Below are 24,451 nucleotides of genomic sequence, written 5' to 3'. Positions count from 1 at the left end.
TTAATGCATGTTGTTAGGGGCATTGTCCAAATGCCTCTTACACAATGGCAGGCTTGGGGCATCAACGACCTGTCTAGGAAGCCTGTTCCAGGCTTTGACCACCCTCTCGGTAAAAAAACATACTTCCAAAATGTTGAGTCTAAACCTTTATAAATATGTAAAGGGTGAGTGTCACGAGGATGGAGCCAGGCTCTTCTCGGTGACAAGCAATGATAGGACAAGGGCCAATGGATACAAACACAGGAGGTTACACTTAAATATGCGAAGAAACTTCTTCACAGTAAGGGTGCCAGAGCACTGGAACAGGCTGCCCAGGGAGGTTGTGGAGTCTCCTTCTCTCTGGGTGCTCCTGCACCGACAGGGGATTGGACTAGATGATCTTTCGAGGTCCCTTCCAATCCCTAACATTCTGTGATTCTCTGATTCCCCGGCGCAGCTTTGAACCACAGGTCCTGTCGCTCAACACCAGGGACAAGAGCCCAGCACCTCCCTCTCCACGTCGCCCCCTTGGGAAGCTGTAGAGAGCAATCGGTTGGCCTCTCAGCCTCTTTCCTTCCAAACGAGACAAACTCAGAGTCCTGAGCCGCTCCTCACCGGTGTTTTTTGTTGATGTTTACATTTGTTTGGCTTAGTTCTGTTGGGTTTTGTTTTCCCCCAGTCGTGCCACGGCACCCTTATCAAACAGCCGCATCGCTGCACCCCACAGCCCGGCCCTGCCGCCCCCTGCAGCCCCGCCCGCCCCCGAGAGGTCCCGCCCCAGGGCGGAGCTCCGCTCTCCGCACCGGGAGGGCCGGCGGCTGCTGCTGTTGCAGCGCGGGAGGTGGCGGGATCTGCGTTGTTCCCCAGCGGGCAGGAGCGCTGCTGGCCCAGCAGGAGGAGCCGGGCGCAGGTGAGGACGGGCAGCCGGGGCTGAGCGGGAGGCCGGTGTCTTGCAGGGCGCTTGATGCGCGTTGCTGGGGTGGGACGTGCTCGGGCGGCGGGATGTTTCGGTGCCTGTCTCCGGGTTAAATGCTTTCCAAAGCTGTCCGGCCGGACGAGCGCTTCCCTGGGAAGGGCTACGCGGCTTTCCAACGCCGTGCTGAGAGGGCAAAGGCGGGTGTTGATCATCGCCGGTGCCTTCTGCCCGGCACCGGGGGGAGCGCAGCCTCTGCTACCGGGCTGGAGCACGGGGGCTTCGCTGCCGCCGAGTGCACTCCGTCCCTTCTTCCTTATACAGCAAACTTGGGGTTACAGATCGAGACATTCCTCTTAATGCATGTGGTAGGCAACCCCTTTGTGTTGTTTGTGCGGTCTATTTATGTATTTATTTATTTTTAATTCTAAGTAAGGCTCTTTCTAACAGATTTCCATTGTTGCTGAGCTCTGCTTTTCGCTAAGCTCATAAGCACGCAAGGTCAAGACCGAAAACAGTTCAGAATGTTAAAATCTAGAGTCTGCAAAACACATGGAGAATCGCGGTTACCGCAGTGGTGATTGTAATTCTTTCTTTATTGCTTCCAGGTACTCAACAACAGCAACAAAAAAAAATGAACGTTTTCCCATCATGTCTCTCCATGCAGTAGCTCTCGCCAGCTACAGCGGAACAGAAGTTTTCAAGCCCCCCTGCTCCAAAAAGGTACGGCAAGGCCGGCATCCAAGTGTTGGCTCAGTGTTTTAGTTCACTGGGGGAACTTCTTTCAAAAAAATAGCTTTAATTTGTCAGTGGTTGTGGTAAGTATTTTTAATCGCTGTCGGTTTCATTACGGAGTTAATTTTGGAAATATCATCCCAATATTGCGGGGGGAAAGGCTGTTTTTATTTGTTATGTCAGCATGTTGTGATACTTTTCATGCATCTCTCTTGTCACATTTCCTTATAAGTGCTCACTTGAATTTTTAGTTTGATAGTTAAATGCTAAAGGAGATATTTCCCAATCTGTGATATAATGAAAATTGTAACATGTTGAAAGTAAATGGTAATATTTTATTTGAATTCTCTGAACACCGGTTGCTTCTGATCAGATCTAAGAGATGGGAACATTGTTTTTTAAAAAACATACAATCTTAAAATTTAGCACTCTTAATATTTACACTTACTGATAATCAGGTAATTATGATACTTCCATCCTAAGAGGTAGAGCCAGTTAATTACTGATACTACAAAACCTATTTTTTTAAAAAAAAATCTACATAATTAATAAAACCAAATTCCTATAAGAACTACTTTATTCAGTAATATTGACAATATGATAGTTGTATATGTAAAGCCTCCCTACACAACAGTTTCTCTAAATTAGAGCAGAGGAAAAAAATAAAGCACTATCAGATGCTGAAAAAAGTATTTTTCTTAGCACCAGCATTATCAAATGCTAAATATTTTAAATTCAGCATGCTATTTTTTGCCTGAAACATTATTCTGCAGTTAAAAGGGAAATTCTTTGTGGGTTTCAATTTCTTCTGCTTTCCTTGAGTCTGAAGGGTATCTGGGCTAGATCTGCTTTCTGAGTCACCTTGCTCTCCCACGGGACCACACTGGGAACATAGACATCAAGACAGGGTGTCAGAGGACAGCACAACCTTTAACTCCCCTCTCTTTCTATGGGATCACAGGGTGCAGGGGAGGGGGAGAGGTGTATGGGGATGCTTCAGTGTGGAATCATCTCACAGAAGGCACAAGGTACACCTTGGTTAACTGCCTTTTAGTGATGCACTGATCAGAGAAGGGCACCCCTTTGATTCCTCTGGTTTCCATGGTGTGCTCTGCAGGTCCATGACGTGCTTGAGGGAGTGGGAGATAAATGTGTGACCTTCCAAGGAATTTGTGAGCTTGGGGAGAAGAACTGTTTGTTGCTTTGCTGTCCTGAGTGTATCTTACTCTCATGTTGGAATTAGCCCCTTGGTGTCTGTGCTAAACTGCTTGCCCTGGTTCAGCCTATGCTGGTTTGACAACATGGTAAATCCGCTTTGGGGTTCAAAATACCAGATCAGAAGCATCTCGACTGCATGAAGCGAAGTGCTGATTTGATATAAACCTGCTCAGTCAGTTCAGATGCATTCACAATTTTTGTCAGCTTACACTGGCAGGCTGTATGCCAGGTCAAGTATTATCTATTTGTATTGCTTCTCGCTTTGTGCTGTGCCAACCACGTTGCTGTCATGAACCACATGTACGATGTTCAGTCTAATTAGGCAGATGGAATTATGTGACCATGCTTGCTCCCAGTCAATACAGCTGGAGATCAAACACCAGTACTTGTGGAGCCAGGGCCTTGTGGGTTTAGTTCATAGTTTGTATACATCCAAACAGGCCCATGCTTCCAGGTACAGATTGGTGGTTTTTTGAGTTCTTTTCCACTTCATTGCTGCTGTTGTTTTGACAGATATGTAAACATCTGATTCAGCATTTTGTCTTGCATGTGCCTCATGCACTTGCTTAATTCTCCTACTGTAGAGGTTTCTTTTGGTCATTTGCCATCTGGAATGAAATGTAAGATGCAGACTTGAGATGCCAGTGCTCTTCAGATGGTGTGTGCTTCTGGGGAGATTTTCAGACAACCAGAAATACAGGCAGTGGTTAGGTGACTGTCAGCAGGCCTTAGCATGGGATGGGATCCAAATGGGATGACTGTGAGACCGGGTGTATGATTAGCAGGGTATTGTTGTCTTATAACTAAATTGTCTGCCTGTGTGTTCTTGTTCTAGTTAAACCACGAAAGCTTAAAGGTGGCTTTCACCGACTCAGCATGTTCTTCAAATCCCTCAGCGAGGATTAGCTGCCTTGCTCTGACACCTCAAATCTCCGTTCTCTCAGGTATGCCAATTGGTGCTAAAATGTCTCCCTCTGGGGAGCTTTGCTGGTACTTGTAATGCTAGCAGAGGCTTTCAATGTTTATGTGGACTAAACAGGTATAGTCTGGTTGGAGAGGGACCCTTTCTTATTGATTTTGAAGATAAGACAACATCAAAGTATATTATACCATTTAAAAGTATGTTCTTTTTTTTTTTTTTCTTTTTAGTTATGCTGGCATTTTGAGTGCTCAAGAGTGAAATGCTTGAACCATTCAGATGATTCTTGGCAGGTTAACTCCTTGTTCATTCAATAAATAGTTTTTCAGATTTTGTGTGTGTGTTGGTTTGGTTGTGTGGGGTTTTTTTAATTATTATTATTTTTTTAAGCTTGGCAGAGCAGAAGCATGAGTTAAATTTTTAAAACTTGTTCTTTCTTCTCTTACAAGCCACTAAGAACAAGTATTTGGCAGGGTAAGTTGGCATGGATGTATGATCAGTGCTAGAGATGCTCTGTGATGCTGGAACGGGGGAGATGACGAAGGTTGAGAGGGGTGGAAAGGCTGTCGGAATGGGCTTTGCAATAGGAGAGCAAAGCAAAAGAGTTGAATAAACAAACATTTTGTCTTGCATAGACAAGTTGCTGTTTTCAGCCCAGGTTAAGGTATTCCTGTGCATCTGAAATGTCAATGATTACCAAAATTGCTTTCTTTTATTGAAAAGATCAATATATGTTTGTTTGAAAGTCAACTAGCTTTGATTTTTCCCATTCCTGCCCTTACACTGCCATGGCTGGCTATGTTGTCAAGGTGTGCAGGCAGTAAAATGTGCAGTTTTGCTGCTGTTTCTGCAAGAGTTTTGTCCTCATAAGTGGCAAGTGGCTGATGCTAATCACCAGTGAACTTTTCAGCTAATTTTGACCTGGCCTTACGAGGACAGCATTGCTATCAGCTCTTGCAGTAGAGCTTATACTTTTTTTTTTTTTTTTTTTTCAGCTTTCTCTTGATGAGAACTGCTCTTTATGTAGATTTGCTTTTCCAAAGTATATGGGGGTTTTTGGTGTTTTTTATACCTTCCTTAGTAATCTTTGTTATCATGCAGTTTTAGTGCACACTGGCTTCCGGGTGAGTGACTTGTGGAGAGGTTTAGTGTTTTCCCTTGAGATAGTCCAAGGAGAGCAACCTCTGGGCAAAGTCTGCAGTCTGCAAGACTTGCTGTTTTTTTCACCATCAGTGTTTAACGTTCTTTGTGGTCCTAACTAAGAGTTCTTTGCCCTGGAAATGAATCTTCTTGATTGTGTCTATTCTTAGAATTTTACAACTGACTTATCTTCCTCAAAGAAGACAGTTGCTAACTTCATTATCATGATGTGGTCAATAGTTTATTCTTGAACATAGACTTTGTGTCTAACCTCTCCATTGCTTGGGTGATGGCAGTTCTGTGAGTCTTTTTGTTCAAGGTATTGGACTTCATTTGTTCTCAAATAGCTACTGGTTGCAGTGCACACTTATACATCATGCTAATGTTACCATGTTTGCCACTAAAAGCAGTTTTTCCATTTTCTATTGAACTCCGATTTTGCAGTAGATCATGTAGGACCTTGGCAGGCAGTACTTTAGATTCCTTCAGAGGCATTATAATGAATGCTGTGACAGAACTAATTTTCTTTATGGGTTCATGTAAATGTTGCCACCCTTATGAATAATGGACTAAAGGTTACTTTAGCCTTTTCCACATGAGGAGGAGTGCCTGACTGAACATGTAGGCATGTGACCTTTTATTACTAAGTGTATTTTTATTTTCTTCCTGCTGTATTGATATTCCATATGTCTTGCTATAATATGACCTTCTCTTTTACTGGCAACAGAATCAGTACCTGTACTGCTAACTGTACCTCATCCAGTTTTGTAGAACAATGATGTTTTTGAGCATGCTGACAATCAGTCACCAGAGTCCTAGCTAATTGTGTTTGGCTAGCAGCCACATACTTTACTGTTGTTTATTACCTAGTCTTATCAATGACAGAATTGCTTCCTGACTGCAGAAAGCAAGAGCTTTCTCGTAGGAAGAGGCAGCAGAGAGTGGTGCATGAATTCAGTTCTTACCTTTCTTCTCGCCCATGTTAAAACATTGTGCATTTTATTCATGTTGTAAATAATGATTTTTTTCTTTAGGATTCTTTCCTAACTTCTCAGTTTCTTCTGGTTTCTGAACAGATGAATACTTGAGGCCAGCGGTGATTGGACATGCTGGAAATTTTGGATCATACCCAGACAGTGCTGAAGCTATCAAAGACATTCTCGTGTCTGTTTTAAATGCGTCTGGTTTGAAGCCGTCTTTGATGCTGGAGCAGACCACCATGCAGGGAGCTCAGAGCCTGGACAGTGACACAGAACAGTGGGAAGAGAGCAGTGATGGAGACAGCCATGACGACAGTGACAGCGATTCTGCACATAACAACACTGCCTGTACGCAAACAGACATTCGGTTTACAAGGCACCGGGCATGTTGGGACAACACATGCTGCAATTCCCCTAAACCTTCACTGGATACTTTCTTTTGTCCCTGTTACTCAGATGGGGATGCTGCTTCTTCCTCTTTAAATGGTTTTACTCTGTCGGACGTGTCCCCTCTGAAGCGGGACTGCTTTACCCAGGTGACGTTAACTGGAGGCACTGTTACCTCGGCTGTTGTGCAATCTGGAAAAGAACATTATGCATCCCCTGAACAAGACTTCACTTTCACAAGGTTTCTTTCTGATTCAACTGTTTGCCAGCGAGCAGATCTGTTGAAATACCCTGATGCTTTGGAGCCTACGCCTGTCAGCAACAGTGACAGCAGTTCTCCCAATGGCCTGTCCCAGTCAGAGCCAGTCAATCGAACAGGTAACTTTAGAGGTCCACCTTTGTTTTAAGATTTCTGTGCTAGAAAAGACAACTGTAATTGAAGTGGGCCTTGTTTATGGTGATTGCAAATTAGGCAAGTGCTGTCATTCAGAATAGGAGAGAGGGAACAAATAGCTTAAAAATTAAGGAGAATCAGACAGCTGGACTTGGTGAAACAGGAGACACTTGTGCTTGCAGTGGTCATCTGTCTCATGATGCGGATATGCTTCTGTAATATGCAGCCTTTGGTTTGTTCAGCCTGGAGGAGACTAAGAGGAGATGTTATCACAGTCTACAGCTTCCTCACAAGGGGAGGAGGAATGGTAGGGGCCAAACTCTTCTCTTTAGAGACCAATGAGAGAACCCGAGGGAATGACAGGAAGATGTGCCAGGGGAGGCTTAGGTTGGACATTAGAAAAAGTTCTTCCCCCATAGGATCCCCATAGGATGGTGGAGCACTGGAACAGGCTCACCAGGGAGGTGTCACAGCTCCAAACCTAAACAGTGTTCAAGAAGCAATTGGACAACACTCTTAGACACATGGTGTGAACTGTGAGGTTGTCCTGTGCAGGAACAGGAGCTGGACTTGATGATGGTTGTGGCTCCCTTCCAACTCAGGACATTCTATGATTCTAAAATGTAAAAACTGCTGAGCTGTGAGCAATACAGAACATGCATGGGATGAGGCTTCCACCATCTTTGTCTTATCTTCACAGTTACCCTTTTCCCAAAAGCAGATAGCATGGATCTGAGGACTTGGTAGTGATTCATTGTGTGGGCTCCCTAGGTCATCTCATGTTTGACGTGAGCTGGAGGAGAAGTCCTTTGATTCTGGGATTTTGGAGGCAGGGCATTAACATCCGTTCTCATTATGATTAAACTGGCTTGTGCTGTAGTGGGACTATTTTTCCTCTTCCCCTTTTCAAGTGTATCCGCTGTCTCGGAGACACATAGCTCCATCTGCATAGCATCCAGTTTCTGACCAGGGGCTGGCCTGGCCTTGGGGCTGCGTGTGCCTCCATGAGATGCTGCCGGCCAGGTCCCCTCATGTTTAATACCTGACGTTGATATGAGCAGCTTTTGCTACAGCAAGATGAAGTATTTTTATTTATAAAGGGTGTTATCAGTATCTAAAGCCTTGTTCTTACTAGATACTGAGCCTTGGAAAGGTGGTGTGACTGAGGCCTGATTTTCTACTGGAAAGAAGGCAAACAGCAGGGAGCACTCAGCCTGCCTTTATGTTGTAAACAAAAATGGCAGAAACTTTGGGTTTTTTGTCCCTTTGGTCAATAATAGTCCTAGCGGTGACACTATGAGCTCTACATCCAAGCTCTGGTCCTCCCTAGCTATTCACCCAGAGCTCCTCCAAGGCCCCAAGTCAGCAGAGATATCTCAAACAGGCACGTGCTGTTGCAGGACTAGGAGCTTTTAACAATAGTAACTCTGTCATCTGGGATAGGATGTTGTCAACAGTTAATGTAGCGACGATTATGGTTGTTTCCTACTGGGTGTTTTGCTGGCCCTGTGTGAGAGGTGCCCATCAGGGAGAAGGAAGCCACACCTGGCCTTGGAGCCAGCTGGAGCCTGTCGCACAGGTTTGGGTGGCTGGGTCTGGAAAACACAGCCCAGGCTCTCGGTGTCAGCAGGGACCACGAGGCATGTAGGTAAGAACAAATAAATCGTGTGTGACGTGATCTGGCACGAGTAGGACGTGTCACAAGCTTGTGTTGGGTCAGTAGCGCTGCTGGCTCTCCAGAAAGCAAACAGAGGAATATGGCAACCAGGTGACTGAAGAAGCAGCATCATTGATTTTACTGACAAATACTTCTCATAGGAGCTTAGACACTGTGCAACGTGGTGGGCTCTGTCTGCATTAGACTTTGGTTTGTTCTGTACAAAGTAAAGATTTCTGCATTTCATCATTCCTTGTTACTTCCAGCCATTTAACTCACTGCTGGGTAGCCTGGGGTGAGGGGAGTGAGGTCTCATTCTCCCCTGCATTGTGCAGGACTGTGAGGATGAGGAAAAGCAAATGGCAAACTGAAAAAGAAGAAATAAAATGCCTGATTTGAAGTCAAGAATTACACTAGAGCATCTCCTGAATTGCCATCCTTTCCATTGCTTTCTCAGAGGTGGTGGTTTCTCACTTTTGTTTCTCACAGGAGAATTGGTGAGGGATGCACAAGCCATAAAAAAAAAAATGACATAAGATGATTTAAATTGGAATAGACACTTTTTTTCAGTGGGATTTTCTGTTAGTCCTGTGAGACTCCTGTTAGGTCTTCTTCATACTTTTAAGGGCCATTCTCCAGTGGCCTCATGTAACCTTCTGAAAAGGCTCTGTCATTAATGATGAGCCTGTGACTGAGTTTGTTTTATTCTGGGGGCTTTGTTGTGGCTGGTGTGTCACTGGCAGTTCACAGGGCTCGTTCTTGCTTTTAACCTCTATGTACATCAAGGCCTCTTCCTTCTGTGGCTCTTGAGGGCTCTTTCCCCAGCCTCAGCAGCCCCCAGGGCTCAGGAGCACAAGGGCAACCAGATTATTTTTCACATCAGACTCAGAGCTGCATCCTGTTGCTGGATGTGCTGGGCTCCTTCCTTCTGCTCCTTCCCACTTCACATTCTTTTCACTTAAAGTTGCAAGTGAGATGCAAGAGGTAAGCAAAAGAGAAAGATCCTGTTAGATTTCAAAATTATATTTAAGATTATTTGCATCTTATAAAGAGAAAGGAATACTTTTCCCATTTCCTTATTTCTGTTTATTATTTTTAGTTCAGAGAGTAATGTTTGTAATCTTGACTAATGAGAATGTAGGCTTTTATGAAGTTGTAGAACCTTTAGCACTTACCTGTACTCCACACACAGTGCTTCTCCAGTAAGATGAATTATCAAATAGGTATGAAAATAACCTAATTAGATGATTAAATCTGTTTTGAAAAGTCATATCAACAGTGGTTCCATTTTTCCTCCATGGTATACACAATAGAGGTATTAATAAATCTGTACAAAAACACTACTTCTGTCTTGGTACGCTTGAACACAGAATTGACTTTCCAGCCTGATGTCACTGCTCAGGGAAGCGTAACATGGTTTCTATAAATAAGACAATATAAAGCATCTAAACTAGGCTTGAGAGTCAGTGTCCTTAGCTGGAAAAGAAGTTTTCATAGATTATTCTAATGTTTTGTGGGACCTCTTTAACCTTTCAGTGACTTATAAACAAATTCAGGAGTAGCAATTTTTATTTTTTTTTTTTAATACAAAGAGCCTTTGATTATGCCCAGTTATCTTCAATGACTTTAAATGTCACATGTACTGGTAGCATTTATATATGGTCTATTTTATGATGTAGACATCACCACAGTGCAAAAGAGAAATTGCTTGGTTATAAGGTCAAAGAAGGACTAGTAAATAAACACCACTCAGTGTGGGGAGAAAAAATAAAGAGACATTTCCTTTCATATCTCAATAGTGTGTACATCCACTGACATTATATATAATTTTCCTCATCCTTCCAGCAAATTTCTTGTAGCAGTGGTTGTGAGTGCTTTGAAAACAAAACGTGAGCACATGATTTCACACCTTCAGTTCTCTGGGGAAGAAGATTGTGACTATGTATTTATATGAAAAACAGTTCATGGTATATCAATAGAAAACCAGATGTGTGCTCTGCATAGTGAGAAGTTCTTAACAGGAAAAAGAGATGGATTTTGTTTCACGTGCTCATCATACTCAGGAGCAAATGCCAGGAAAACCAAACTGCTATTCTGGGAAGCAGGGAATACTGTGCTAATGCATCCACCCCAGTTGTACGTGTTACCAGGCAGTATGTGTTGCATTTGGAAACAGGAGGGAGATTTCCTCTAGGTATGGAAACATAACGACAAAGGGTTTTTTCCAAATTTGCTGCAGTCTAATGCTACCAGCAGTGATTTGGGGAATAATCTAAGGCTGATGCATCTCTCTGCATGCCTAGACAGCAGTGAGATTTCTTTTTCTTGCAGGTGTTGTGAATGAGCAGAGAGCAGGGTTAACTGTCTGTGATGCAAACTGCAGAGCATCACTGTAACCCCAGGTTCTGGCTCTTGTTGTCCCCAGCAGCGTGGGTCGTATCTGGCAGAGGGCTGGTGTTGCTGTCACTGCACGGCATTTAAACCATGTTTCCCTAGTAATTGATATTGATGCTTCAGGTTGCCTGGGTAGTTCAAATGCCAATGTGTTCCTCGCATTTCTCTCCTCCTTAACTTCTGCCACAGCCTCCAGCCCTAACGTTACTGAAATACTAACCAAGAAAACTCTCCAAACATAGTGATAGTTTAGAAAGCCAACACTGGTTTATTGCAGCGCTGGGTGCATGTGGGATATCTCTTCCTACCATGTGTGTCAAGGATCAGAAGCACACTTGTTATATACACTACAGTAATCAATATTCATGCAATTTCTGAGAAGTACATTACAAAAATGAATATTCATACCATTTCTGAGAGGTCCTGTCAGTCTTCAAGAAATCTAATGCATATGCTAATCTATTATAGGAGTGCACAGGATGTATAGTGCTGATATTGAGAAACACAGAATGTATAGCGCTGATATTGAGAAGCATAGGCCTGCTTTAACAAGATTATTCAAGCCAAAGGTGTTCAGTTGTGGGAAGGAAAGTTTGCTTCGCTTTCTGGAAATCACCCTGCTCACATCATGGGAGCTGCAGAGAAAGAAATAACTGATAGAAGTTCTTGTTATGCCCACAGGTTCTACTTCTCCTTTGAACATAAGTGCTATACCCTTGAATCGTTCGTTGCAGGACATCTGCATGCTTCCAGAAGATGTGGAGAAGGTAAGGACAACACTAACTGTTGTAATAATATTTTCTCCATTTTGATAGTGGCAAAAGCAAATGATAGGAGTCTCAATAACAGAATTTTCTGATAGATGGACTAGTCTTTTTAAATACTGTATTTTCTCCCCACTGTGAGTGAACCTACGAACCTTTTTTTTTTTTTACTCTTAATCCATTAATAAAATATTTCAATTATTTTAAAATAGTGGGAATATTTTAGAACACTATACATTTCTGCTTTTCATTCCGTCATTTTCCCACACATTCCCTGAGACAAAACTTTAAGATTTTTATGATGACTTTAAAGTTACATTGGAATATATTACGTAAAATTTGTTGCAGCTACATGCACATGGATGGGATTTACTTAATACTTTTACAATGAGGAGATAGGGAGAGGCTGGGGTGTTTTGTGTGTCCTTATGATGAACATGTGAGATTGCTTGTTATTCATACATAATTCTTTTACAGCACAGTAACTGTGATATCTGCAATAATTTAAGCAGGTTTTAATGGTTTCTGATTTGTATAAGGGGCCCAAATGATCTTAGGGGTGTTGCCAGATAGGCAGCCTATTTGAACTTATAAACAGAGGTAAAGATGAGAAGATAATCCTGTCACACATAACTCTTTGTGCTAAATGTTAATCTTTTTTAACAACTGGAAAAGATGGGTTAATCTCATAATTAGTTGTTGCAATGAGGAGGATGTAATACAAAAGAGCTTTAAAAATGTGCCTAGAAAAAGAGGTTTTTTTGCTGGCATGTGGATGTGCTTGTGGTCCCATGTCCTGGGCCCAAGAGGCAATCACCTTTGTGCAAAGCACCGGAGTGGCAAGTTCTACATTTGATCTGAAGCTCTCAGCATCCCTAAGGTGCATTTAAAACAAGGACAAAACCCACCCAATAGATCACACACCAAAACCAAGGAACTTGTGAACTGGCTTTTCATGTTGCCCCTTGTGAAAGGTGTTTTGTAAAGCAGATGATGTTTCTCAGTCTGTAATATGGGAACCAAAACCAAAGTAATTTGCTTTCAGTCACCAGACCAGTGAGTAGGTATCTGGGTTAGAAACCACAGTCTGAGAACTATTGAGTGAGGCAAGATCGCATCACCTATGTCTCCAGTACAGATGAGTGGTGGGGGCTGATGTGGTTACAACTTAAAAGATATGAAGAGTTTAGTCCGTTATAAGTGAGGTTGCCTTAAACCAAAACAAAACACGAAAACCACACAAAAAAACCCACCACTTCTAGGTTGTGAAATAATACCTTTGAAACTTAGGAGGCTGAAAACTACTGTACATGTAGTGTCAGCAAATCTGAGATTTGTAGTCCTGGGTCTATAAGGAGATGGGCCAGAAGATCTGGAGGGACTTTGCGCTGATGCAAGTGGGAGGGAAGAGAAATGAGAAGGCTGGTGTGTCACAGCTGAGTTGGTACCACTTCCTAGGGTGAAGGACCTAGCTGGCGGCAGAGCTGAAAGCTGGTAGTCATGCTGAGTACAGGACTGCCTGTCTCCTGTTCCATCTTTCTGCAACGCAGCTGTCTCAGATACACTCATTGCTTTTGTCAGCAGGACACACTGATGTGCTGGGCACTGCCACTAACGTGGGGTTAACCAGTGCCGCACAGGCTTTTTGAGTCTTCAAAGTAGGAGAAGTTTTCTTTATCTCCCAAAAGGGAAAAGGCTGTGTAATTATTTCCTTTGCTAATGGTGTGTCCTGACTTTCAGTGGAAATTGTTTCTGGAGAAACTGTGCACCAAGCAAGTGGTATTAATCACTGTTAGGGAAAAGATAAAAGTCTCTTCAAGCACCCACGAGGACTTGTGGGCTCTCTCTACTGTTGAGATTAATATCTTCTAAATGCATTTTGCTGTGGACAATAAGAAAGCAGGGATGTCCGTAATGCTTCTTAAGATTTAGCTATTTCAAAACACTGATGTCTACGTGCTTCCCAAAGAGGTTGTAGGGGATGTCATGAATATTGATGTTGGGTGGTACAATTTTCTGACAATAAGCCACTTTTATAAAAATCTTTTAATTATTCTGCACTCAGAATCTCTAGCCTTAGGTACTGCTGTGGTTTTTTAGATGGAGGTTTAGCTTTGCACGATGCAAACACAGGCAGTTGAGGGGAGAGGGCAAGAGTATCCTGGGCATCTCTGGGTTCCCGTCCATGCACCTGAGTGTACCTGTCTCTCCATGATGCATCCACTTCTGAGCTGAGCCCTGGCTGGGAAGCTGTGCCCAGGCCAGAAGCAGTAGCACAGGTGGGGCTGGTCAGGTTATCTGTTAGACCAGAGGAAACAAAGGATACAGCAGTGACACTGGGGCAGGGAGTCCTGGGTCTGTCTGGATGAATTAGTGGTGCCAGAGGTGACTTCACAAATTGCCTTTTCCCAGAGGATGGGTGACCCAGGCAGGCAGGCAGATAAGGGACACCCTGAGAAGGGGTTGTCTGGCTGGGGAATGCCGCAGTGAAGCTTTGGAATGGCTCCATTTTATTTAAGGCACTGTGAACCCCAGGGGAGCCAAGTTCCCACTTACTCTCATCACAGACTTTCTGTGCAGCCGTGAGTTGAGCTTGTAAGGTATCTCAGGGTATAGTCCCTACTTCACTGCCTTATTTTTTAACACATGAAAGCATTTTACTAGCTTCTGTACCACCCACCACCTGAAGATCTACAGTCCCTTCAAAACTTGCCAGTTTTAGCCCCATCCAAGTTAGCATGTGTGCAAAACTGCTTGTACACACTGACTTGAAATTAAATCCTATTAAATGGGTTATATGGATTCACACTCTCATACTACATCATGCAATGTAACTAGAAGACTATGTCCCTAAAATGCATACATATTCATCAGTTAGGCAAGTAATCAAGTTTATTTTTATCTAATAGCTGGGTAAGATAAAAGTAAATTGCATGTTTAAATCAGGGGTGAGACAATTATCTGGGTAGTTAGTTGTCTTTTGCATGTTGTCTCTGAATTGCCCTTGGGGTGTTTTTTTTGATGTTTAAATGAAAGGTGAGATAGCCTTACATTTTTGGTTTTTGAGTCGAAAAAGTGCGAGGAAAAAGTATGTATTTCACTCAATCTTAAGTAAATATCAAATATGCTGTGTACTAATGAGCATTCCAATTTTGTGTCCAGGAAAACGCGCACTTTTTTGTTGCAGATATGATCATAGCATCGCTAGAAAAAATGAAATGTAATATCCTAAGCCAACAAGCAGAGTCCTGGGGTGTGGAGGAAAGAAGTGAATCAGATGGCAGCTATCACACTGATTTGGAGTTGCCTTCGTACCCTGGAGTGAAGAAGTCTGATTCTTCTGTTGCCTCTTCAGACAGTGGTTATGAAGGCAAGTTACTCAGTCTGTAATGCAACCTTGTCTGGCAGTTTTTGCCATTTATTTTTGTGCAAGAAAACACTAAATTAATTTAAGCGTTGCTTGGAACCGAATCCTCTGTTACCTTCAAGTCTGTTGAGAGCTGTGTTCCCTGAGGGTCATTATGACACCCGTGTTTTCCCTGTGAGTCAAATTCTTCCTTTTGAATGCTCACATCTGTATTTTAGTTATTACTTTTTTTTTTTTTTTTACATAAAAAATGTAAGGCTGAAGTGCCAATATGCCAAGCACAGCTCTTCCGTGCCTGTAGTTGAAGATTTTTCTCTGTGCTTAAATCCTTTATTTCCTTTTGTGCTTACTTCTACACAGGCCACACGATTGGTGTGAGTGAAACTACCCAGAGCATTCATTCACATACAGTTTGAGGCAAGATAATAAATACTCCTGGCACTATAATGCTTGAGTCAGCACATGCATTTTTAAGTAGATTTTAGCCTCTTGAGTAATACAAATCTTAGTGACAGAACTTAAGCCTGAAGTCTAAGTGACGTAACTTCTGGGGGAAAATTAATGGTGTGCTTGCACGTGAGAAGGGGAGAGGCCACTGATAATATGAAAGCTTTGAGTTTAGTCTCTAGAACCTTCTTCCTAAGAAACTGAGGGACATATTTTATGACAGACTCCCAAGAATTTGCTTTCTATGTGCATGAATAAAAATAAAAATTAAAATTGCTCTGTAAATACAAGGCTGTGTGCTAAAGTTTTGGTAAGCGAAGAAAAATATAAATGTAATTGCAGCTACTCTATAAATGCTGGGGAAGTTGAACTGGTGTTGTCTTTGTCCTGGACAGGCTGTGCTGTGCTGCCTGTCAGCTCCCCAGTGCATCTACCATCATATCAGGAGGTTACCAGACTTCATTGCAACAGTGATTCAGAGGATGAATATGTAATTATTGGTAAGACTTTAAAATTCTAACTGCAGAAATAGCTCCATTGTTTAGCTGAATCTATTGCATTATTTGGAAAATCCATTGACTTAGTAGATGTTATTGCAGGAGAAATAACATGAGAAAATGGAAAGAATGATGTATGTGTGACTCTTTATTAGAAAATATGCAGAAATACCAGACTGATGCAGGATTTCCTTTCTACAAAAGAATATCGTTGCTGGTCTGAAGGACCTGGCACAACCTCAGCCTCAGAATTTAGGACATGATAATTTCTTAATTAAAGAGATTGAATAGGTTTTAGGCAAATCTCCCTCTGCTTCAGGACTAGAGCATAAAGTCCCTGTCCCCTTACAGTCACCAGTGCTCTGCTTCTCTTCAGGACAACCTGAGTTTCTTTTGTTAACTTCTGTTTTTCACATATACAGAAATAGAAGCCCTTAAAAGTAGCCCAAACAACATTTAACCTCTGTCTTATTTTTTCCTGTTAACAAATGCTTTTTTAATAGTCCCTTTGGTTTTAGAGACTGGCTTATTTTTTCACCTCCTCTTTCCCTAACCTAAGAATGAGGAACTAGCTCCCAAACCTGCATTTCTCCAAGCAAAAACTATTTTGGCACCTATGAAGGGCAAAACATTTGTTTTGAGAACAACATGCATGGCCAAAACTGATGCTACCAATGTGAACACCTGGTCTGCAGAAACACAGTTTGTCTATATAAACATAATGAGGAAGTGTGTGCTTTAATTCTGTTCATCTTACCCGTTACTTGTTTATAACGTTAGCTGGCGTGTTTGTGACCTGTGTCTCCAAATATCCGTCAGCATCCAAAAAAATCACGTGCACTTTGTCTGTTGCCTTCTGTCTGGAGCTGGACTAGCAGGCGCGGAGTCTCTCCTTACGGATCCTGCTCTTGCAGGGAGGCCGATGCGGATGCACAGCTATTAGGGAGTACTCGTCATCAGCGGATGCCAGATCTGCTGAGGAGATAAGATTCCTTATGCCTGTTTTATAACCAGGGCTGAGGTTGTTTCCCACATCCAGAAAGGGTGTTGTAAAGATGAATATATTTGAAACTGACACCGTAGTAACACAGGAGGTAGATTTAAAACAGTGCTGAGTAACAGAAGCTTTGTTTATTAGATGGCTTGATAAAATTTTCTTCTTTACCACAGAACTTGAAGACCTTGAAAATCTGTCTGTCACCCCAGATGAAAGGTAATGTTCTGCATCTTTACTGTAATAGCCTGGTGGTGCTGCCTTTTTTGCTGGACCAGCTTTCCAGTGACTCTTCTGGCTGGGGCAGAGAAAGGTGTGGGAGTGGTGAATTTGGCCCTCCCAAAGAAGGGGAAGGAATGCTGCTTGACAGCAAATGTCGGTGCTTGGCTTAGCAGAGCATTTCTCTGCTCCCCAAGTCTTGCTGGAGGGTGGTGGCTGTGGCTCTCCGAGGGCCTGGGTGTATCAAAGCAAGAGGATGATAGGAATTAAATGATGGGAGAAAACTTTTCAGGGATCCAGAAAAGGCAGCAGAGCTGCTGATGACATGCTGCTGTCTTTCACTGTCTGTATTGCTTAACTTTCAGATCACCGTTTGAACCAGGCAGCAATTCTGCTGAAGCAACAGCGCAGGAGTTGTGCCGAGCTTTCAGAAAACACTGGTTGCAGACAGACTCTGCAGTTCAACTGTCTGGTTGCCGGAGCTTATCTAAGCAGAGAGTGAGTCTGAGCCGAAAACAGTGGGCTCTTTATTCAACTCCCCAAATAACCATTGTCTCACTGCAGCTGCTTCACTGTTAGGGAAAAGGGGAAGCTGGATTTAAAACAAAGCAAAACAAAAACAAACAAATCCCCCAAAAACCAACCAACCAACCAACCAAAAACAAAATACAGACAAGTAGTTAGAGTTTAGTATTTCATGTTAGATAAATTTATAGAAAATGTATTTTCTCTTTAGCAATTTTCAGCACATTTGAGATGTGCAGTTGTGAACAATCAGGATTCACTTTCTTCTGGGACTAATATGGGGGAGATTAACCCAAGGGTGCCTACATGCAGGTGAAAGCTGAACTTTAAAATCCTGAGTATAAAGGGAGATGTTTCACAGCATTTACTTACATCCAGCTGATGGGCTGTTCATCCTCATAAGTTTGTCTTTCCCAATAGTCTGTGCTGAAAGAAGAGATTCCCAGAGAGCTTGAGTCCAGTTTGAATCTGGCTGAAGAAATAAAGATCATCTCCAAATTAAGAGGATCTTCTGGCTGGGCTCCACCAAGATCACAGATTATATTTAATATTCACCCTTCAGTCAAGTAAGTCTAAGGGATCTGAGCACTGTTGCTTAGCACAGTGTGGGGATTTGTCTAAAACCTGCTGAAGTTGATGGAAGGAGCCTGGGTGATTAAACAGAAATTAAGGTTGAGAGCTAGTGCAGCATGGTGCAGCCTTCTGCAGTGTCTGTCACCAGCTTCGCTAGAAAGCAGATGGCATCTTTTCCTGATTAATGTGGCATGTGCACTTTTATGTGTGATAACACACATGCTGTTTGGTGTTATGGTGGCAGCGTACTTAACTGGACTCCTAAAAATTTCATTTTGTGAGGCTGCCTGGAGAATATCCTTTAGAGTTTTCCCACTTCCCTGCTGGTGTTTCATGGGTGGTAGGTTTTCAGGAAATGGGGAGAAAACAGGTTATATTTGGGGAAACTACTGTCTCACTCTGCATAAAGGGCTGTTAAATGCACACAGTAGGCAAACCAGCTAGTTCCCCCAGTTGCTGCAGGTCCAGTTGCTTTTGCAGTTGCAGATGAGGATTTCCCCCCCACCTTGATATTAATGCCACCTTAAGAAGTGGAAAATAATTTACTTCTTGCAGAAGTCATATTTAGAAGCAGTAGCTGATAGTGTATTCTCCACAAAATAGCTTAGAGACTCCCACTACAATAATAATCTGCATGTCCCTGCAGAATGCTCTTCTTCATGTGGCAGAGCAGGAGTCAGCTCTTAATTTGGACATTTTCACTGGTGCCAGTGTAGCTCTCTTGCACTCTGGGAGAATGTTAATGAAACTGTGTTTTGCATGCTGCAAGGTATAACTATTTGCTTCTGTATGCAGGAGAGATGCAGTGGTGGCTGCCCAAAACTTTACGTGTGTTGGCTGTGGAACCCCGATAGAAAGCAGTAAGTATTACCAAAAGGGAAAAAAACTAATAAATCCATTACTAGTAATCAGGCTATAATCTTCATCAATATAGATGTACCACAATTGTAAAATTATTTGAGCTGGAAGCAAAATCTCATTGTTGGATGTGCCAGCGACAGTAAAACAGGCAGTGGGATCTTACCACTGCCTGGAATTTCTCATTGCGGGCAGAATACAATACTTGATAGATGTCCTTCTCATACACAGTAAACATTCATGGTAGTCAACAACAGAACAGGGAAAGCTGTTAAACAATCAAACTTCCAGGCTAGAAGGTCCTGGTTTTACATCTCCAATGGTTTATTTCAATAATTTTTTCCTTGTGCCAATTTACACATTTCCAAAAGTATCTTTTTAGAGACTTTATGGAAGCTTTATGCAAGCTCATGGTATGTGTGTTGTTTTTTTTTTCTTTTGGGGTGTCTTTTTAAAACTTTTTTTCTTTAAATCTTGATAACAAAATCCTGCTTGTGTTTTATTTTTGATACTTTGTGACAACTGCTTGAATGCATGACAACTTACAGGTCTGATGACCAGACCTTAACTAAGAAACCTCTGAAGTGGCTTTCAAGACTTGTTCTGGGTTTACTCACAAAAGAGCAGCGTTTGCCATGGCCTGTGACTTATCAACAATCTGTGATGGCACGTTAACTCGAGCAAGCCTGAGATGCTGAGATAGCTGGCAAAAAACCCATGAACCTCTTTATGAAAAAGTATTATGCAAATGTGGCTCCAAGATCAACTTGTCATTCCATTTTGTGGCAGTGTGTGTTTTATCTTGTGTCTCTCTTTCACTGGTGTAGATACAGCGGTTTCTCTGAGATCTCATGGTGATAAATATAATCAGTTCAGTTTGACAAGTGAGGAAAGCTTTCTCTTCTAATGTAAAATGCAAACCTTGTGCATGTGTTTACCATAGTAATAAAATCCCCTAGTTGAAAAATATAAATGAAATCACTCACTCCAGTCAATCTGAGTTTAGACATAACAGGCATACAGACAAGAGGTATGTCCCATCAGTATTAGAAATATTAACAATTTCCTTGCTATCTATCTGCAGAATACATCAGGAGACTTCGCTATTGTGACTACCTGGGGAAATACTTTTGTGAGTGCTGCCACAGCTATGCCCAGTCTTCCATTCCTGCCCGAATACTTCTGAAGTGGGACTTCAAAAAATACTACGTATGCAACTTCTCCAAACACCTACTAGACAGCATATGGCATCAACCACTTTTCAACGTGTCGTGTATTAACAAAGCCCTCTATACAAAAAGCAAAGAAATGGACAGGGTGAGGGTAAGTGTGGCCTTTTTTTATTGTGAATTTATGGATCTGAGACTTGGGAAGAACTCCTTAGGGCAGGTTGTCCTTGTGTGTGTATGTGGGAAGCGGGCAAAGTTGGTTTCTCCACACTTAGACTTGTCCCATCACTGCTTCTAAGACTTGTCTGCCCTCAGATGAAGGAGAAGGGAGAAGTTTCCAGCCTATGACAGAGGTCTCATTTCCCTACTTGTCTTTGGGAGGCGTTTCCTTATTGGTTTACAGTTTTAGTTTTGGGGTCTGCAGCTTGGCTCCTGCAATAAATATTTATCTCTGCTTGGCAATTAGCTGTTGGAAAGATCTGGAAGTTTTGCATGACTCCTTGATTTTGTGGGCCATTAGACAAAACACCTTCGGCTCATTAAGGGCTTCACCTCCTACAGCTTGGGGAAGGGTTCTCTGCCATGTGCTCCCTTCTTGGCTGAGGAAACACTTACCTGTTCTTACTCAGGTGTGGGTCTAGCATCTCGGTGGGCTGACATGGAACCATTTGTAGTGTTAGGAATTTCTTCCCTTGTCAGTGAATTAAAGTAGCCTTTGCCTTCCTTGCCCTTTCATGCCTTGGAAAATCCATTCAGTGCTGACTGTTAAGTTCTGATTTTTAGCTGTGGCTTGATGTACTGACTAGGGCTGCTGACTCAAATAGTGGTCTTCCTCACTTACAAATATATAAATGCAATTGATTTTCCTTTTTTTTTTTCCCTTATCTTATAGGAGGCACAAGAACAGCTTTTTCATTTAAAAAAGCTTTTGAAAACCTGCAGGTTTGGTGAAAGGTATGACCCATGATTGTACATGCAAAATAGCTTATTAAAATGTAACTAAGGTGCTTATGGAGACACCTTCTCTGAGACATTTGGGTGCAGTTTTAAATCGGTTAATATGATCATTAGAGAAACTTCTGATAACACAACTTCCTTCTGTTGCACTGCAAATGTGAAGTGAAGCAGAGGTTTTGTGTGGTAACTGTTTCTTGTAACAGACAGTTGGTTTTAAATGTTGAATGATTTTTATTAGGTGTATAATTCCTACTCTGTCTTAGATTCTCACTCGCTGTTAAAAGGTGAAAGACACTAATGTATATCTCTAAGATGATTTGTCTTTAAAAAAAAAAATCCAAATGTATTCCTTGAGGATTTAAAGATTTCTTCCAAAAAGCTGTCATAATGTTCAGTTTGGTTTATTTTATAAATATATTCATTTGAAAGTAGTAACCAAAAGTGAGAAATACGAAAACACGACCTTGCTTGTTGCTGCAAATTAAATGTTTTTTTATTGACCTTCCCAAAGTATGGACATAACTAACAGGTAAACACGTAAATGATAAAACCTTTACTGCAAAATTGCTGACCCTTTTAAAAATTAACAGAAGCAAAATAAGCTTTAAAAATAGGTTCTGTTCTCTCTTTGACATGGACCTCTTTTGCGTATCAGTTGTAAGTTGCTCACCAAAATTAAATAGAAACATATTTTAATGTCTTTCTTCTGGACCACCACCTCTGATTCCATTATAGAAATAAGCATTAGGATCCTCACCGTACGTTCTACATCAGTGACATTTTAAAAGTAGTAGCTGTATTTTCAGTGTTTGCTCACTCAGTACAAACGCAGTTTCACCCAATAGTGACCTATGCAGGATAAAAACTCTCAAAGTTCTCTTTAAAAAACAAAGCAAAACAAAACCAAAAAGCCCACAGCAACAACAACAAAACCTCAAACAAACACACAACCAAACAGCTTAATTCCGTTAGTTACTATATGGGATTTTATCTGCTGTTTCTAGGGTGGGAGAGAGCCCTTTACACATTATTTAAGAATTTCTGGGATAACTCTGCATGGCAACTTCAGTGCCCAGGGAATGCACATTTGAAGTTGACATTTTATTCTAAATCCCAAACCCTCCAATAGTTTTTGTAAATGTGATTTCAAACTGGGAAGGGAGGTAGGATTTAGCATGAACTTGTCTCATATGATCCCTGAGTAACTAGAGAAGTGAAAGACGCTTATTCTTCAAATATATTTTTGTAACTCGATTTGGTTTTTGCAGTGTACTGAAAGAATATGAACAGGTCCCCAGCCATCTGACAGAGGAGCTGCATCTCTTCTCACTGGATGATCTGGTGAAAATCAAACGAGGGCAGTTACTGCCCCTTCTTAAAGACATCCTGAAGTGCTCCACCTCCCATGTGGATGGTTGTGAGGTAAGGAAAAGCAGCTGTTGGTGTGGGGAATATCTCTGCTGACATTCCCAAATAACTTTTTTCTTAGATTAAAAATAAATCTACTTTTTGCTATCCTTGCAGCTCTGTCAAGCGAAGGGGTTTATCTGTGAATTCTGTCAGAGCGCAGATCTGCTCTTTCCATATCAGATTGCCAAATGCAAACGGTGCACAGGTACGTTCCAGACCAAACATTTTTCATTCTTTATTGTGTGGATGTGGTGTGTAAAAATGTTCAGACTTATTTTAGGAAAACATTGAGAACGTACTTCACTGAAAGCGTGTCTATTTGAAAATCTGCATGTGTATTTGAAAACCATGGATAGTGTGTATCTTTGAAAAAACAGCCCATGGCAGCTGTTTTGCATCAGTGAATTCAGAGAGCAAACCCAGGGAATTGTCTGAACATAATTATGGCTGCAGGGGGAGGCTATTTTTTGGGTCTACCCATGAGAGAACCTGGGACTGCTGGTACATCAGATCTTGCTGACAGAATCACAGAATTGACTGGGTTGGAAAAGACCTCAGAGATCATCAAGTCCAACCCTTGGTCCATCTCCAGTCCATTTACTAGATCATGGCACTAAGTGCCATGTCCAATCTCAGTTCAAAAACCTCCAGGGACGGTGAGTCCACCACCTCCCTGGGCAGCCATTCCAATGCCTGACCTCTCTCTGTAAAGACTTTACTTCTAATATCCAGCTTAAATTTTCCCTGGCAGAGTTTAAGCCCATGCCCCCTTGTCCTATTGCTGACTGCCTGGGACAAGAGACCAATCCCCACCTGGCTATAACTTCCCTTCAGGTAGTTCTAGAGAGTGATGAGGTCACCTCTAAGCCTCATCTTCTCTAGACTAAACAACCCCAGCTCCCTCAGCCTCTCCCCATAGGTCTTGTGTTCGCATCCATTCACCATTCATTGTAAATCCAGTGAATCTTACAAAAATGTTTAATTGTAGTTATTACAGTGGTAGTTGTTGTCCCAGCCATGCACTGCTTCCATTTACTTTTATATTTGGGTGAACTAGACAGAATATCCTTCAAGGAACACAGCTATTGATTAATTATTTTTTTTTTTTTTATTTTCCTGAATGTTTAAATGCTCATACGTGTAAACAGAGTGCAAAGCGTGCTTTCACAAAGCATGCTTCAAGTCTGGAGGCTGCCCCAAATGTCTGCGGATTGCAGCTCGGAAGACGTTTTCAGAAACTCCGTCACTGGTGCCTCCATGAAACTGGATTCCTCTGGCTGTTGATTTCAGAAGATGCTCAAAACCCAAATCTTCAGGTGCCTGACTAAGCCTTAAATAATGTTGTTTTAGACATTACTATTTTTAATTTGTGTCTCCTTTATGGGGGGTTAAGGAAAAAGAAAAAAGGAAAACTTCAGTATCATCATTGAGAAGTTACCCTGAAGACGTTTGATCTTAACTGGTGACAGAAAGACTGGATGATAATTCTGCCATGTCTTGTCCTTGTATGTAAGATTTTTAATGTTATATTTTTCCATATAAAAATTATTCTTCTCTGTAATTCTGCAAATAATGCATGGAGAGTAAATGCGTGTTGGAAATCATTACCTGTGTTGGATTTTGGAAACTGGAAAAAGTGGTGAAGTACAAAATAATTCTCTCAAAAGTTCTACAGTAGAAAAAGCTTGTCTACAATCTTTAGGCAGATGCTGATCTAAAATTCTATTCTGGCAAATACTTAATGTGAACCAGTGAATTTTAAGTTTCTTTTAAACAGATCCATGCAACAACTTGTAGGGGGTTGACCTTGCCCTGCTGCTAGATGCCCATGCAGATGCTCTCTCACTCCCTTTCCTCAACAGGACAAGGGGAGAAAATAAGACAAGAGCTCATAAGTCAAGGCAAAGGCAGTGAGATAATTTACTAACTACTGTTATGGGCAAACCAGACTCAAA

The 24,451-nt window shown here is 41.9% G+C and overlaps 1 protein-coding gene across 4 annotated transcripts; it reads left to right on the top strand.

The window, feature by feature from the left end:
* Positions 1-787: 787 nt before the first annotated feature.
* Positions 788-24,103, top strand: RUBCNL (rubicon like autophagy enhancer). Of its 4 annotated transcripts, XM_080363231.1 has the most exons (16): positions 788-889; positions 1,501-1,615; positions 3,681-3,789; positions 5,981-6,649; positions 11,398-11,483; positions 14,643-14,850; positions 15,690-15,794; positions 16,962-17,004; positions 17,370-17,502; positions 17,950-18,095; positions 18,898-18,962; positions 20,045-20,283; positions 21,022-21,083; positions 22,355-22,508; positions 22,611-22,701; positions 23,645-24,103. In XM_080363231.1, the coding sequence occupies exons 2-16, from the start codon at positions 1,544-1,546 to the stop codon at positions 23,755-23,757; spliced, it is 2,295 nt and encodes a 764-aa protein (XP_080219357.1). In that variant the 5' UTR covers positions 788-889; positions 1,501-1,543; the 3' UTR covers positions 23,758-24,103. The 4 variants fall into 4 exon arrangements, with proteins under 4 accessions (XP_080219357.1, XP_080219358.1, XP_080219360.1 ...); XM_080363232.1 differs by lacking the exon at positions 15,690-15,794; XM_080363234.1 differs by lacking the exons at positions 788-889; positions 1,501-1,615 and adding an exon at positions 3,995-4,057.
* Positions 24,104-24,451: the final 348 nt, after the last annotated feature.

The sequence above is a fragment of the Nesoenas mayeri genome (assembly GCF_963082525.1).
Source record: "Nesoenas mayeri genome assembly, chromosome: 1".
Classification (NCBI taxonomy): Eukaryota; Metazoa; Chordata; class Aves; order Columbiformes; family Columbidae; genus Nesoenas; species Nesoenas mayeri.
The sequence above is the reverse complement of the archived record's forward strand: the minus strand, read 5'-3'. Positions and strand labels throughout refer to the sequence as shown.